At 45.5% G+C, this 16,849-nt stretch overlaps 2 protein-coding genes across 13 annotated transcripts in view; one reads left to right on the plus strand and one right to left on the minus strand.

Moving 5' to 3' along the window:
• Window positions 1-6,336, plus strand: part of LOC135187774 (NADH-cytochrome b5 reductase 3) — a 32,084-nt gene extending 25,748 nt beyond the window's left edge. For both annotated transcript variants that reach the window (XM_064166787.1, XM_064166789.1), the window contains exons 8-9: window positions 2,585-2,684; window positions 4,143-6,336. In XM_064166787.1, coding sequence (XP_064022857.1) covers window positions 2,585-2,684; window positions 4,143-4,315 — 273 coding nt within the window. In that variant the 3' untranslated portion in view covers window positions 4,316-6,336. The remainder of the gene's footprint in view (window positions 1-2,584; window positions 2,685-4,142) is intronic.
• Window positions 6,337-9,936: 3,600 nt separating this feature from the next.
• Window positions 9,937-16,849, minus strand: part of PPFIBP1 (PPFIA binding protein 1) — a 104,500-nt gene continuing 97,587 nt past the window's right edge. For all 11 annotated transcript variants that reach the window (XM_064165791.1, XM_064165790.1, XM_064165788.1 and 8 more), the window contains 5 exons: window positions 16,237-16,362; window positions 15,145-15,333; window positions 13,935-14,114; window positions 13,530-13,595; window positions 9,937-12,840 (listed from right to left, as the gene is read on the minus strand). In XM_064165791.1, coding sequence (XP_064021861.1) covers window positions 12,754-12,840; window positions 13,530-13,595; window positions 13,935-14,114; window positions 15,145-15,333; window positions 16,237-16,362 — 648 coding nt within the window. In that variant the 3' untranslated portion in view covers window positions 9,937-12,753. The remainder of the gene's footprint in view (window positions 12,841-13,529; window positions 13,596-13,934; window positions 14,115-15,144; window positions 15,334-16,236; window positions 16,363-16,849) is intronic.

Here is a 16,849-nt window from a genome sequence, read left to right on the forward strand (position 1 = left end):
CTCTCTCACCAGTGCTGCTCAAGGTCTTCCTTGCAGACAGCCCGCCCTGGTTTTGACCCAGAGGCATTCAGCAGGGCTTCCACAGTTACCATAGTTGACTTCCATACATGCAGGGTTCTTGATGCAGAGTGCGACGAAGACTCCTCCTCTTCTACCCTGTCTGTCCTTACGAGGCAGCCTGTGTCCATCAACGGCAGTCCCGCTGTGGTGTGAGCTGGGTCACCTTGTGTCATTTGTTCCTATGGCATCACAACTTTTTGACAGGGCATGGAGCTCTAGTTCCTCCTGCTCGTTTCCCAGACTGCATGCATTAGCACAGACACTTGAGGTGGCTTTGGACCTTGATTCTCCTTTGGGGAAGCAGATGAAGCACACGTAACGCTGCTCTGGTTGGCCAGTGGAGCTGACTTAGTGGCTGGTGTGTGCTCCAGTTTCCCCTGTCCACTGCTCATGCTGTGCACGTTGGTATCCTCTCTGTACAGCCTCGTTGTGTCCCCGTGCCCCTTGGTATCTAGTTTAAAGACCTTTCAGCCAGCCCTGCTAGGTCTTGCCCCAGGATTCTTTTTTCCCTTTGAGACAAGCATTTCCTATCTGTAGTAAGCAGGGCTGTCTCCTTTTTTTCCCCCTTCCCTTTGTCAGTTCTTAATGTTTCTGTTACTCTTTGAGGTATGTCATACTGCAGTTCTGGACAAAAGGAACATCCTTCACTCATGGGATCCCTGTGGTAAACATTTATGGGATGAGTGGGCAACCCAAATGGTGCTGTGCTGCAGAACTGCACCGAACCACACCGCCCCTTTTCTGCTTGACATTCTTCTGCTGCTTTCTTTAGATTTCTCCATCATAATGCATGATTGTTCCTGTATTATGAGTCATTATTTGTGGTGTCTGTATTTTTTAGCTTTAGGCACTCTGTCATTTCTCTTTCCTCTGATACTCAGTGTGCCCTCATTTCCTTCGCACCATATCTGAATCATAAACCAAGATGTTTCAGCTAAGCTATGATCTAGGTGGCAACAGAGGCACTTTCCTAAGGCTTCCTTAAGACCTCTGCCAGTGCCCCTAGAGCTGGCTGCTGCGGCCCTAGGAACTGGCATAAAGTGCAGCTGGTATCAAGGCAGGAGGGCCAGGATTTGCTGTGAGTAATTCAGAATGATTAATACAGAGCCTGAGCTGCTTTAGCAACCTAGAAATCCTGCTTCTTGCAAGGATGACTCAGGGAACAGTTGCCTGTGTATTAGCAAGAGCCTGTATCAACATCCATCCTTGGCTTTAGAGTCCTTGTGCCCAGCAACTGCACAAATATAAAGCAGCCTTGTGACAAATAGCAGTCAGGAAAGCCTGCAGACTTAAATGAGGTTTAGTATTTTTAAATGGCTTTTTAATAGGCTTTCCACTGCTCTTCTATTCTGATCCTCCTGAAAGAGCCACGTTGGATTACAGATGGATGTGTGCTCGTACTGTGCTTCTGGTCAGACCCAGTAATAGCTTTTCTGGAACACATGCAACTGCAGATCCAGAAATAGCTGTCTTCTCAGCAATAGTAGCTGTCACATTCTCCTCTAGCCCCACAGTTACAGATGCAGCAGTGTCCTCAGAGCTCCAGAGTACCACGCTAGTCTCCACCCTTCTCCCTCCTTCCCAAACTGCAGCTACTTTTGTGGGAATAGGCCATCTTTTAGCCTTCAGTGATGTTGCATCGGGGAGGAGCAGAACTTGGGTAATGTTTGTTCCAGTCAGAATTCAATACCCTTTTGTTCCACATCCTTAAGCAATCTCTGTGTGGCAGCACTGATGAAATTTGAAGTGGCAGAGGTGAAGAACTTGTTGTTTCCTGACTGCAAAGCATAGTGTGGAAGGGCAGGGAGATGCTTGTTTGCAATCATAGTAGTTTTTTTCACAGAATCACAGAACCTTAGAGGTTGGAAGGCACCTCTGGAGATCATCCAGTCCAACCCCCCTGCAAAGGCAGAGTAGTTCACACAGGAATGCATCCAGGCTGGTTTTGAAAGTCTCAAGGGGAGGAGACTCCACAACCTCTGGTCAGCTTGTTCCAGTGTTTTGTCACCCTCACTGTAAAGAAGTTTCTAATAAATGATGACTCTGCATACAAGCACCAGTTTGAGTGAGCAGTGGAGTACTCACACCTAGACAGTAGCCAGTGCAGCAACATAGTTCTGGTTTGTTTCTCTGAGGTGAGGAAAATCAGCCCAGGGAGCACATAGGGTACATCAGGATTTATACAGCATGACCAGGAAAGCAAATGCATCAGCATAGTGAACATGACCATCTATACTGAACTCCAAGACCCAGCCAGCCCTTCCCTTATACAGCAGGCATGACACCAGTGTGCTGTCAAATGCCTGTTAGCTGGTTCAGCTCCTGTCCTGGCTGATGTTCCTTCCCAGCTGAACCCTGGACACTGCCACAGGGTAGTTATGGAAATAATTTGTATTGTCTCTCCTCAGCCTGTAAAACGGGAGTTAAAGAATCTGTTCTCTCTCATGGGGCCATGCTAATGCTGTGGTGATCTGAGGGCTGCACTCCAGTGCAGAGCATAATGGTTGTTTCTCTTACCCTGCAGACCGAGAAAGATATCCTGCTACGTTCCGAGCTAGAGGAGCTCCAGGTTCAGCATTCCAGTCGCTTCAAGTGCTGGTACACACTGGACAGAGCACCTGAAAGTAAGCTCTAACATGCTGCTTCACTGAAAGTCAAGTTAGGAGACAGACATGCTGTGCCACGTGCATCTCTCTGAGCTCTTTCCTTTCCTAATGAATCCCATATGAATGCATCCACGGTGGTGCATGGAAACACTCAGATGCAGTCAGGCAGGTGAATGGTGGTGCAGTGTTCTTTCCATGACTACACCTGACTAGTTACCATTATCTACTCTGGAAGGTGACCTTCCTTTCCCCTTCCCCATAGACACACAGGAGATGGTCTCTTCCTGCTGTTCAGAGCATGCATTAAGGCAGCTGCAGTGCAAGTGTCAGAAGCACTGTAGTAAGAGAGGTGTGACTAAGTGCAGACTCCTACCTAGCTGTCATTTCATGATAGTTCATGGCTGCTGCTGATCTTCCCAGACAGTGGAATTGCCTTTGTATTAATGTTTCTGAAGGACAATGCTGTTCCAGCTTGATGCAGCCCAGTTTTAAAGATAATGTGATGGAACTGGCTAGTCTAAGTGAAAAGATGAGCTAGCTGAATGTGCCTCCCTCAGCTGTGCATGGTCAAGGAAATAAAGACTAAAGAGTTCCTGTCCTTGAGAAAAGGCTTAATAGTTTCCATGCCATTCCTGATCATGCCCACCATGTGGAGATTGATTCACATTCTTGTTCAGTGATAGCTGGGAGCAGAGCAGGAAAAGCCACAAGCCTTCTGCTCTTACCTTGTGACCAAGAATGCATCTCCAGTAGGTGTGGGGAGAAGGAAGGGTTTTGCCCTTCTTACAGTCTGTTGCTGTCGATGTCCTCTCCTGGAATTAGTGTTCTGGAATTGCCTTTCCTTTTGGTCTTTGTGAATTATGAACTGATCTTAGCAGTTGTAATCAGGGTCCTCCTTGGACACCCCGCTGCCATCATTCTGCAGACTTTCACTACCACATATGAAAACAGACCAACAGTGGACATTTTGGGATAATCTGTGGAAGAAAAAAGTGTCAGTCTCACTGCACCCAAAGGCTTGGGTTGTTTTTTTTTGCATCCAGAGCTGGGAATGCAATGGTTAAACCTAAATTCTAGTATTGACTGATGAGCACTGTGGAACGTTCCAGCCAGGAACAGCTTCATCAGCTCGATTCCCCCAGCAAACTTGTAAGGAGGCTGGATATTTCCCAGAGCTGAAGCTGAGAAGATTGTACATTCCATTCACAGCTCTGCTTCAGACTTCCTTGGGGCTTTTAACAAGTTTCACTAGAAGTCAGCCCTTGTTTTCTCCACACATTAGTTCTGCATCTAAAAAACAGAGGTGGATGTTTTTCCACCTAGCCTGTCTTGAGGATGGTAATGCAAGTGCAAATGCTACAGTCCAGGATGTTACTACAAGAACCCCAAACCCTACACTTCATGCTAAAGTGTCTTGCATCTGTCTTCTCCTCCTTTCCTTGTTCCCCTTCTCCTACTTTTTTTTTTCCCCAACAGATTGGGATTACAGCCAAGGATTTGTAAACCAAGACATGATAAGAGATCACCTGCCTCCACCTCAGGATGATGTTCTGATCCTCATGTGTGGACCTCCTCCAATGATCCAATACGCTTGCATTCCCAACCTGGACAAACTGGGCTATGCCAAGGACATGAGGTTCTCCTTCTAAAGGGTACAAATGATCTTGTGTGTGAGGGAAGGGAAAAAACCAAAACATGTAATGTGGAACAGGACAAAGCTGCAGAGCTGGCTGGCACACAGTGCATTAACAAATGCTTCATTTCATTCTTAACCTCTGGCAAGTAAAACACTTAAGCTCAACTGCACTGCACATTGCACAGTGCCAACTGTGTTTTGGAAAGGCAGGGCTGCTTAGGGCAGTAAACACTCATTTATACTTTCTCTTGGCACTTAACCAAATGGCATCTCTATCCTACTGCCTAACAACTCTGCATACCCAGCATTTGATTTGGCATGAAGTAAGAAAATGCAGAGAGTGTGCTGGATTATTCACCTTCCTTATGCTTTTACAGTATGAGGGCCCAGGCAGGTTTGCTTTCTTTGCAACATCAGGGCCTTAAGGATGCTCGTTGAGTTGAAGGATGACAATGAACCACTTAGGATTGGAGTTGTCCAAGCTACCTTGTTGGTCAAAACAAGAGAGGTAGGCAGCAATACAGGTTTGTTTCCTTTGTATTTTAGAATAGCCTCTCTTAAGTGCCAGCAGTTTTCTAGCTGGTCACAGTTCTCATCCCTGGGCACTGAAAGAAACTACAGGAAGGCAGCAGCTTTCTGCACTGTTCCACAGACAGCTGGCATTTCCTGCGTGGATGTGTTTGGAATACTGACAAACAAGCACTCCCAATTTCAGTGGTTAAGTGGGTGGTGCCAGAGGAGTACAAAAGCAGTTGCTGTGCATGTCCTGTGCAGTGCCGGGGGCTGGGGAGAGGAGGAAAGCTGGGTTCAAACTGGATCTGGTCTCTGGTTTCCTGAAGATAGATTTTTTTGGAATAAGGGGAGCTGAAGTTTCACTGCCAGGGTAGTCCAGTTGGGGGGACTCAACCTGCATGTCTTGGTCAAGCAAAGCTCTAACAGCTTTTGTGTGCTAAGGACATGTGGGAACAGCCTTAAGTCACCAAGCTGACAGCAAATTGAAATGTGTTGCTGAATCTAAAACTGTGTCTTAGATGCTCTTTATTATAGCTCTGTTTTTTACTTTTTTTGATAACAAACACTTTCTTTTTTCACAGCAGCCCTTTTACCTTAGCCTTTAGTAAACTTAAGGCATCACCTATGTCAAACCTTCTGCCTAACAACAAAGATGCTGCTGAGACTAAAGCTGTCCTGTAAGAAATCTAAACCAGAAATTCATGTTCTGGTGATGAAATCAGAGTGACTGACAGGACATTCAGATAGATATGAAGCAATGTGGATGCTAGTTAGCTGCAGGTGCCTGTTTGTAATACCAGTGTTTAACAGATTTGGGTAGGGACTTGGGCCGTTAGCTTCCTGTGTGCCTGTACAACAGATGAGTACTGTGCACTTGAAAGGTTAATTTTGAGCATTGATTAAAAGGAGAAAAAAAGAGACTAATTAATTTAATGAACCTCAGATGGATAATACTGTTATTAATTTTATTGGTGAGACACCTCTGATGTCTTGAATTTCTGATGTATGCTTCTGAAGCTTGTTCTTTAATCACACAGTAGCATCCTAGAATGGTTATGATTGGAAAAGACCTTTGAGATCATCAAGTCCAACCATTATCTAACTACCAAGTCTTGTGCTAAACCATGTCCCCTGTGCCACAAAGTTCAAATAAGACTCAAGTTTCAGTCCCTTTTTTAAGAGGCAAAGTGCAGAAATGTGGTTTAGGGGTGAACTTTGTTAGAGTAGGGTTATCGGTTGGACATGATGGTCCCAAGGATGTTTTCCAACCTGAATGTTTCTGTGCTTCTGTAAAACACTCTCTGAAGTGGTCTTTAAAAAAGGAAGCCTGGTGGGTGTGTTCTCTCTTGTTTGATTTTGTTGACTTGCTGTATTTGGGTGCCGAGCCAAGTAGTAAACTCTCTCTTGTTCTCCCAATCACTGCAGTCTCCTCTTTTTACCTTTGTTTCCTACATCTTCATTGTGACCATGAGACTCTCTTAAATAAAAAGAGGGATTTTTATATAATCTACTGAAACAAAACTGTGTCACAGTCCCTTTTGTTTGGTGGTCCTGTAACTAGCATTTAAACAAGTCAGTGAAGAAAAGTTTTGTTTACAATATTGTACCTCTTTTTTTTCCTTTGAGACACATCATCTGTCTCACAGAAAACAGGAGGGGCCCTTCAGTTTTCTGACAGGATGAGCAGAGTACTACTATCTCCATGCTACAAAGCAGCTGGGGAAACATGAAACTCCTTTCCAAGACAAACAGGATCAAAAGGGCTGCTGCTGCTTTGGCTTGACCCTTTACTTACCTTCCTTTATGAAAAGGAGCCTCATCTTGGTCCTGAGCTCTACTCTTGAGCCTGCCTAAGTGACCACAAAGAAAAGGAGCAGTGCTTGGGCTAAACCCAGAGTAGCATCCAGGCTCTGCCTTGTGCTCTTAAGTTCTTATACTTACTGGTCAGGTGTGAGTGCAGGAAATAGCAAAACAGGCTTGGTGCAGCAGGGAGCTGTAGCTTGCCTTGCTTGAACAGCATAAGGAGGCAGTGGTACCATCTGCACAGTGCTTCTGGGCATTGTGCCCTGCCTGCCACCCCAGAGTTTACTTACCAGAAGAGGTAAGGCATCCTGCAGTGCTCCCCATGCAGCTGCCACAGGATACCTGCATCAGCTTGTTCTCTGTCTGGCCAGAGCCTGGCTCCCAGCAGTGGGCAGCAGAACTGTACACAAGCAGACAGTTGCAGCAAATTCCTGCAAGTGCACAGCTTCTAACCAGATCCACTTTCTCTGGCAACTATTTGCTTGTGGTGGATGCTACTGAGCAGCATCCAGTGCTGAGCTAACCATAGGAGCGAGTCCTTACAGCAGTGGAAGAAGAATGTTTGTACAGCAGGGAGGGGAAGGTTCTATCCTTCCAGGGAGTGCGAGACGCCTCCAGGGTGCGTGAGATGAAAGACAAAGTAGAGGTGCATTGCTGAGGGATGACCCAAAGAGGAAGTGTCACTGTGTGTCTGAGCAGCAAGACAGAGGGAGATGAATGTCTCTGCTTGGGGTACAAAAATCATGTTGCAGCTTCTTCAGCAGGGAAAAAGAAGGGGTGGGGGCTGTGCCAGAGGCCCTCCTGGAGTACTAAAGGAGTAGCTGAGTCAGAAACTCCTGGTGGAGCCAGGTAGGGTGGTATCCTGATACAATCATGCTGCTTATTCTTTAAAAAAGCTGAGCTCTTGTTATGAAGACCCACCTGGCTAAACTAACCAACAGGAACAGTGCTGCAACTTCCCTCTTGTCAAAGAATCAGCCTGATTTCAGTTGGAAGAAAAGTTAGGCTCATCTAGTTCCAACCCCGCCCTGCTATGGGCAGGGACACCTCCTACCCAGCGAGGTTGCGCCAAGCCTCACCCAACCTGGTCTTGAACACTTCCAGGGAAAGGGCATCCACAGTTTCTCTGTGGTGTTCCAGTGCCTCACCACTCTCGCAGTGAAGAATTTCTTCCTAATGTCTTATCTAAATCTGCCCTCTTAAATTACAGCCATTAGCCCTTGTCCTATTGCTACAAGCCCTTCAGCCTTTCTTCTCTGAGCTGTGTTTCTGTAAGCTGTGGAGCTTACAGAACTACAACACAAACTATGCAAAACAGACATTATACTAAATTCTACATTAGCAAATTATGGCCACAGGAAAAAAAACACAAAACAAAAATCAAAACATGCAATCAAAACAAGCCCAAGCCAAACCCTTCACTCTGCTTTGCCTAACCTTATTACACAAATCACCATGGGATTTAACTGTCTGAAATCAGCGCCTTACCTGCTAAATCAGTCTGTGCAGCTAGAGAAGCTTGTCACCTGAGCTGAGTCTCCAGCCTGGCTGAATAAATGAACACAGTGAATTTTATGTTACTTTAAATACTTTGTGGTGCATCTTCACCATCATTTGCCACAGTGGCCAATTCCCAACATTGCTGAGGGCCCAGGCTCCCAAGCTAAAACTCCACCAGGCAACTAAGTGAATAAGAGTGTGGTGCAGCCTAGGCAATGTACTGCATCTCCCAGGGTCCACGCCAAGCCTGCAGGGCCTCTCTCAGCTACCAGAACTACACTAGAGGACACAAATCAAACTGGCACCTGCCCCAGTGCATAACTTTCATAGTTCAAAGTCCATACAGTCAAGACACATATTCCCCACCCTCCTTCCAGCAGTAAACAGCCAAAGGAAAAAGACCAACCAGTTTCCAGAGTGACAGCATTCCAAGAGAACTGAATAGCTTGAGAGATCCACACTGGGATGTAAGATAAAAATTGAATGCAAAGCTAAATTGGTCTCATAACCAATCACTCCTGACAGGACTGCTTAATCTCTTCCTTTAGACAGACACAAACCCAAGAACCAAGCCCAGCCCTCACCCTCTTTCACACAGACAAGTTTTCTATGTAGCCCCAGCCCTGCTGCATGCACTCACACTGATGCCAGCTCTTTGAAAACAACTCTCTCCACGAAAGAGAGAGTTGTTCATACCCATGCCCACCTACATCTGCTCCATACGCACCTACATCTGTGACTCAGCAAAAGGTTTCACAATGCTGTTTTCATTTTGGTTCACTTTTCAGCCTCCAGGCCTATGCCATGGAAAGCTGTGAACACTTCTGGCACTGATGCTGCAACTTCTTCATGACCTTTTTAAATAGCTGTGCAAATCATAACAGCCTATGTCAGCTGCCTGAAAGAACACTATCTTCTTCCTCCCAACAGAGGGTCAGCAGGAAAAGCTCTTGCTGCAAATGAAAATGGTGAAAACATTAGTAAGGACAAAGCATTACACGAGAGAAAAAGCATGCAGGTAGGGTAAGTGTAATTGTTCTCCTAAAGGGAAAGCCAGGATGCAAAAACAGTTAGTGGATGGACATCATAAGAGTCATTCCAGAGGTTATTCTGGACTACTCCATTTCTAAGCAGGTATGCAATTCAAGCAACCAGAAAAAAGATGGCTTTAATATCCACTGGCTCTTGATCAATCCACATCTGTCTTTACCCAACACTCTAAATAGAGAGACAACAAAAGTTTATTATACTCTAGGATTCAAAGTGTTTATCCTTCATGTGCCCACTGAAATGCTGAGCTGATGAACAAGGCCACAGAAGTTCTGCATTCTCTGATCTATTTTCTGAGCTACACTGAGCAAAACGTCACTCAGCAACAATACATAGTATGGGGAAGCTCAGCTCCCATGGGCAAAGCAGCTGCAGCTCTGAGGGCTGTGAGGGCACAGGAAGGGAGTGACCTAGAACCAGAGAGACAGCTGCGCTTTACAGCAAAAAGGGTTAGAGAGGGTCCTTCCTTTAACAGATTGTGAGGACTTCCAGAGGAGGACACAGTGAGCAACAAGGAAGAGCTTTCTCATCACACCACATCAAGCAACCCAAGATGGTTCAAATCTGGATCCTAGAATCCAAGTTAAAAAAATTCTTAGCTGTTAGCCAAGTCCTTCTGCAGGCACTACTGACAAATGAGCTACTGAGTCCACAAAAAGAAAAGGGCGGCGCAATTCCCCCCTCCTTCTCCCTCCTCTGTCTTTTAAATGGAACAAAATAAGCCTCCTAGGAAAAAAAGAGGGAAAAGGAATGAGCTTACAGCAACACTTTGGTATTTTCCACAGACTTTATTGAATTGCAGTTGTATGTGGCAATACACAGAGGAGTTACATGGCCATCTTCAAGCAGGCACCAATTCAGATGGCCCCAGGGTACTGACTGTGTGCACGTGCACCTGGGCTTCCTAACATTATCCATTGCTTTCATGTTCCACCCACACACAACAACCAAGGTTCAGGTGACAGGAGATGACCTGGCTTCCAACCTGGGTAGAATGCTGCTTGAATAAACCATTGCCTGCCCTTGTTAATGTGCTTGCTAAATAGCACTGGGATGAAGTGTAACTGGAGAGTATTTGTGGCTGTTTCAGCCCATATTGTGTCGCTAACACCCAGCTCTTCTCCCCTCTATGAACATCCAGTCACATGTTCACTAGCCATCTAGTGAAAGCCAATTTGGAGGAGCTCAGAAGCCTGCACCACTTCTTCCCAGTGCTTCTGCAGCCTGAGAGCAAGCAGGGTCTTCTGCTCAACTTTCATGTCTTTAATAAGTATACTGTGGAGTACTCACAGCAAGCAAGCCCTGAATTCATATCCCAAGCACCTGTGTCCTAAGGCTGATGGCAGGTGCTGCAGAACATGTTATTTTGGCCTGAATAAAATAGATCAAACCACTTCCAAGAGCACAGAAGAAGAAACAGCACACAGGAAATTATTTGTGGATAGCAACCATCTACGAATACTGAGAAACTGCATCCATTGCAATCTGTAGCCAGATGGTAAGCAGCACAAACCAGTTCATGTATACATTATGGATTGTTTGCCTGGTTCCAGTTGGCAAAAAGACAATGGCAGTGCTTGGTATTACATGTAACACAACCAGGTCTTGGTACTGAAATAACAGCCCACACTGCACAGCCTTCGAAGAACCAGGCTGGTAACAGCTTATGAGGTTACAATGACATGATGAAAGAATGTGACTCCAGTCTACCCCAACATAGAACCACAGAATGATAGAGTGGTTTAGGTTGGAAGGAACCTCAAAGATCATCTAGTTCCAACCCCCCACTATAGGCAGGGACACCTCCCACCAGAACAGGTCGCTCAAAGCCTCGTCCAACCTGGCCTCGAACACCTCCAGGGAGGGAGCAGCCACAACCTCCCTGGGCAACCTGTTCCAGTGTTTCATGTGGTGGGAGTCCCCTGGAAGCCTCTGAAAGAACTTTCCTTCTTTTCCTACCTTTGTTAATAGTGTTTCAGAAATACCCCCAAAGTCAGCACAGAACTAACGTCCCTCGCACCACACACCAGCCAAGTGTCAGAAACAGTCTTTGCTTCCAACAAGGAGAACGATGAAAGCAGTGACAAAAGCTTTGTAAAGCAACACAGCACCATAAGGAACAATCCCAGCTGAACATTTTTTTTGCTTTTATAAAGCAAAGAAGCTTCATGCCACTGTGCTAAAATACATGCAACGTTCAACACCATACGAATGACCACCGTAACAAACAGGAATCGCTTCTTTTTGTTTGCTTGTGGCTAGGACACCTCCAACACTGGGAGATTCCCACTGCCTTGTTAGGATTTGCTAAGATCTGATGGTCTTCAAAAGCAGAGCACCAGTGCTTTAAGAAGGCAAAAGACTGGGAGATTCCCACTGCCTCGTTAGGATTTATAAAGAGCTGATGGTCTTCAAAAGCAGAGCACCTGTGCTTTAAGAAGGCAAAACGCTGAGCGACATATTGGACACCTGGATTTTAGAGAAGAAGTCCCACTTTATGTTTAATATTATGCAATAATATATTTCCTATACATTTCTCTATATAACTTTTTGGTTCTTTTCTTTTTTTCCAACTACACTATCTTTACTTCAGTCACAGCACAGAAACACACATTCCATACGCAGGGAGCACTCTCAGCTCTTAAGGTAAATCCTGGAAGTCGCAGAAGTGTTAATCACCTTGTTCGAACGCTCTACAACTCCCACTGCTGGGAAAGAGAAACGTTTAAGGGTGTGCAGTTTCCATGAGAGCCACTGGTGGAAGGAACCTGCTTCCTAATTGTCTCACCTTAACACAGAGTCAAATGCAGTAAGAGCAAACAGCTCCAAAGGTCAGCCTGCCTTTTCCAGTAACCAGCTGGTATGCAAACTGGCATAGTATTTCTCTGCAGTCCTCTCTCTCCCCTTTGCCCATACTTTCCATCACTCTGTCTCACAAAATTTACAGTTCTGCTTTTACATGTACTTCATACACTACTTGGGTTGGTTTGTTATTTATTTAAATATAAAACAGTATGAAAATAAGAGTGACAGCCAAGAGCTCCTGGGTATTTAGGCAGGGCATGGATGGCTAAAATCCTATGTTGGATAACACAGGAAGGGCAGAATTGGTATTTGTGCTAACAAATGCACTTGGGAGGTAAAAAAAATACTAACTTCTTTTTTTTCCAGCTGAGAGCATAGAGAAAGCTGATTGCACAATATCTACAACCCAATACTTCTACCTAACACCTTCTGTTATCTCAAAATGGTATAAAGTATTATCTGAGGTCATGAATAAGCAAAAAAGGGCAGTATCACATCAGGTAAATTTAAATGCAACACTCTCAAAATGTATCACTGATTTGTACATTAAATATAGAAACCCCAATTACCATTCACCAGTGTCTAGGTGTTTCTTATGGCAATTTTAGAGTAGGCACCTTGTTTGTTTTTTGTTAAAATTCTTACCCCCAACCCCCAGTATTACTTCTAACTAACAGAAGCAAGAGCAATGTAATGTACATAACCTGCTGCCTGTCATGTATAACGATGACTTTTCCTGCATGTAGCAAAGCAAGCCTTGGCCAACATCTGCTGCTTATGTCACACATTGGAGTCCTCATCTGTTACACTGGTGCTAGGAGAGTGAGTTGCAAAGTCTTTAAACATGTCATCTTCTTTCAACATGTGCTAGAAAGAAAAGGAAGGAAGAGTCAAGGTTTTGCCCCTCACAGCTGAAATCAGTCACCTGGGATGGTCCAGCCCCTTGCCTGGCAGCAAACCTTGCCACCAGCCTGCTTTGTTCTGATGAGAATAGCTTTCACCCATGAAAAAACAGCTCAGGGAGCACAGGCTGCAGCTGTGCTTCTATCCAGAAAATGTGATGCAACTCTCAGTTGGTAACTCAATACCCAAGGGCAACCTGCTGGCCCAGAGCTAAATGTTGCATCCACTGCCCTCCGCAGAGGATGGGGAGCCAGTGGGGAGAACTGGTGACCATTCCCTGCCAGGATGGGTGGGTATCTTCCTGAACCACCCATTTTTTCTTTTCTCCTCTGCCCCTGTACAAACCCCAAAGAACCTCAGCTGACACCTAGTTCTGATGAGGCATCATGATGTCCATCCTTTACACAGTATTCTATACACTTCAGCCCTCCGAGACCAGTGGTGCTTCACTATCCAAAGACTAGGCGGAACTAAATGCTGAAATCACATCCCCAGAATGACAAAACTCAGCTGCTTGACAAAGCCAGCAACAGCAACAAAAAGTTGTACATAGTGTATTTGTAATAGCCCCACTAGTGACTGCCAAGGGGTTTATACCCATCTTACAGAAACAAAAATCTTCTTCCACAGACCCCACTCTTATTAAGCCTTACTGTTAAGTTGTTGATGCCTTCAGAAAATGCTCCTATTTGCCTCACAGTCCCTTCTGAATCTTCCATCTACAAAAAACCAAAAACAGATAATGAATAAGGAATCAATAATAAATTAATTGTATGCCATGACAGAATGGCAATTTAGTGTGCCACATAATGTTCCTGATTGATTCCAGCCAATGCAGTCAGGGCAAGGAAGGAGGATACCATGTCAGCAGAGGACAGTTTATGCTGGAGGAGGTCCTAAAAGGTGATGCATTCACAGCTTGAACCTCTCTGGGCTAACTGCAAGGAGTCAGGACCTTCAGAGGCCAAAGCAAAAGGAAGACTTCCCTGGGAAAAGGAAGGTTTTCCACCAAACCTGACATTACAGCCAAGGATTCCAAACTGCTAAAATGGGCTTACCTGCTCCAGCCTGTCCAAGTCATCATCATCATACACTCTGACATCCAGGCCAGGTTTAAAACCCTTCTTTGACCCACTTCCAGGTGCACGTCCCAGCTCCATAGGACACACATACTCTTCTACATCGTCTTGCTTCTTCTTCCTCAGGCTCCCAAAATTGCTGAAGGTCAGCTTCTTTGGCTTACAAATGGAAAACAATTTGACAAGCAGTTGGAGTCAGGAAAGAATTAACAGATCTCTTACTCTCGTACAGCTGCTGCAGCAATGAAGGGTCAAAACGCCACTTGTCTGGGAAACAGCTGCTCTGTACCACACAGTAATGGCATCATGAAGAACAAGAAGTGTCCTTCATTCTACCATTGCTAAGACACCTCACACTAGATCAGGTTGCCCAGAGCCACATCCACCCTGGCCTTAAACATATTCAGGGATGGGGCTTCCACCACCTCCCTCAGCAACCTGTTCCAGTGTCACACCTCCCTTATGGTGAAGAACTTCTTCCTAACATCTAATCTAAATCTCCCCTCCTCTAGCTTGGATCCATTCCCCCCAATCCTGTCACTACCCAATACCCTCAAAAGTCCCTCACCAGCTTTCTTATAGCCCCCTTCAGACACTGGAAGTTCACGATAAGGTCTCCTTGGAGCCTTTTCTTCTTCAAACTTAACAACCCCAACTCTTTCAGCCTGTCCTCACAGGAGTAGCTCCAGCCCTCTGATCATCCTTGTGGCCCTTCTCTGGACATGTTCCAGCATGTCCATATCTTTCTTGTCATAGGGGCTCCAGACCTGGATACAGTACTCCAGGTGGGGTCCCACAAGAGTGGTGTAGAGGGGGAGAATCACCTCCTTCGACTTGCTGGTCACACTTCTCTTGATACAACCCAGGATAAGATTGGCTCTGGGCTGTCGGTGTAAATATTGAGCTTCTCGTCTACCAGCACCCCAAAGTCCTTTTCTTCAGGGCTGCTCTCAAGTTCTTACAGTACAGACAAAAGCACAACTTGTCTGCACAAGAGGCTGAGATGCGGTGCCTTCGTGGCAGACATGTCACACCCAGATCTGCTGAGTCCTGTTCTCATGCTGCTTTCATTAGCAGCCTTTTCTCAGGCCTCACTGAACTATCCCTCCAAACACAGGTAAAACCAGCACAGTGGAGATGTAAATATCTATGTGGAAGCTCGTGTACTGACCCAGAACAACTGGCTTACCTTGACTTTGGCAGTTGCTGTTAAAAGAACATAGTCTGAGGACTCCATGGCTTCCCGTTTCTGCTGCTGGGCCTCCTGCCCAATGAGGAGGTTGAAATGAGTTGCTAAGTGCCGCCTCAGTAGCGTCTTGTTTGGTGGGATGTTCAGCAACTGTGCCATGGTTTCGACATTGAAACGAGGCTCCAAAACCTATTCAGCAAATCACAAAGCATTCAGATGAAGCCAGTAGTGTTTCATGAGGTCTTAACAACATAGACATGCCTGATTTGGTCACTTCTTAGGGTTGCTTTAGTATTTTGGTTTGTATTTTAGAGGAAACATACAACAAAGAGGGGAAAATAGAGTTAACTAGTTAAAGAATGAATAAAATGCTACCTCCAGGCTTCCCTCCTTCAGTTACAAATAGAAAATTGCCAGGAAAGGTGAAAGGAACACATAAATCCACTCATGTAATGTGTGCAGCTGCCACAATGTTCACCCACCATCCCCTTTAATTCTGGAATGGTGGAAAACAGACAGACATAAAACCCCTTAATCACAATACACTTCTGCAGTCTCTTGTCTGCAGTATCTGATCCTAGATTAAAAACAGTCCCAGTTTGACATTAAAGTCACCAATTTGATAAAAGTAACAATCCTCCCTCACAACATAATAACATATCCAAGTCTAGGAAGGCAGACAGTGGCTGTTCAGCTGCATGACAGCAGCACACAGCATCACAGGACAGGAGGTGGAGAATGTCACACCTAAATTAAACTGTGAGGGGAATGTGGATTGTTGAATCCATTCCTGCCCACGCTAATTCTGTCCAAGATATCTGTGTCCTTTGAACTATAGAATCATAAAACCATTTTGGTTGGAAAAGACCTTTAAGATCACCGAGTCCAACCAGTATCACTGTACCAGTGAAGTCTGGCACTAAACTATGGCCCTCAGCAGACCAATTACAGTGTAATACATTTCAAGAATGACTTCTTCTTAAGCAGAATAAGAAGACAAGGTGTGGGCAGTCAAGATAACATCAGAACTTTGAGCAATTCTCAAGGCTATTTTCTTCAAGCAAAATGGAACCAAGCAGCTTAAAACCTTACCATCAGTCCCCCATGCACACCGCTCCCTCGCAGGTTAGGTGCATACTCTGCCAGATCAACGGAGCGCAACCACTCCATCACACGGTGATTGGTCCATTGGGTCACCTCAGAAGGTGTGATGTTATTCTGTGAACAGGAGGGAGGAAGGGGCAAGTTAAGACTTCCCAGCTCAGCTGTTTCAGCCCCAATCTTTACTGAAATAATTCTTTCCTGCCCTTAAAAAGAACACAGGCCTGATTTACTCGTGAGGAAACCCCCTTTTTGGATGGCTGCCTTGCAGCAACACCAGCGTGGAGATGTGTCTGGGCTGCAGGCACGTCTGTACTGTGCTTCATGTCACTTCATTATAGAATCAGAATGGTTTAGGTTGGAAGGGACCTCAAAGATCATCCAGTTCCAACTCCCTGCCATAGGCAGGGACACTTCCTACTACAACAGTTCACTCAAGGCCTCATCTAACCTGGCCTTGAACACTTCCAGGAAGGGAGCAGCCACAGACTCCCTGAGCAACCTGTGGCAACCTGTGCCAGTGTCTCACCACCCTCACTGCAAACAACTTCTTCCTAACACCCAGTTTAAATCTGCCCTCTGCCAGTTTAAATCCATTCCTCCT

This window comes from Pogoniulus pusillus, chromosome 27 (genome assembly GCF_015220805.1).
Source record: "Pogoniulus pusillus isolate bPogPus1 chromosome 27, bPogPus1.pri, whole genome shotgun sequence".
In the NCBI taxonomy this organism is placed as follows: domain Eukaryota; kingdom Metazoa; phylum Chordata; class Aves; order Piciformes; family Lybiidae; genus Pogoniulus; species Pogoniulus pusillus.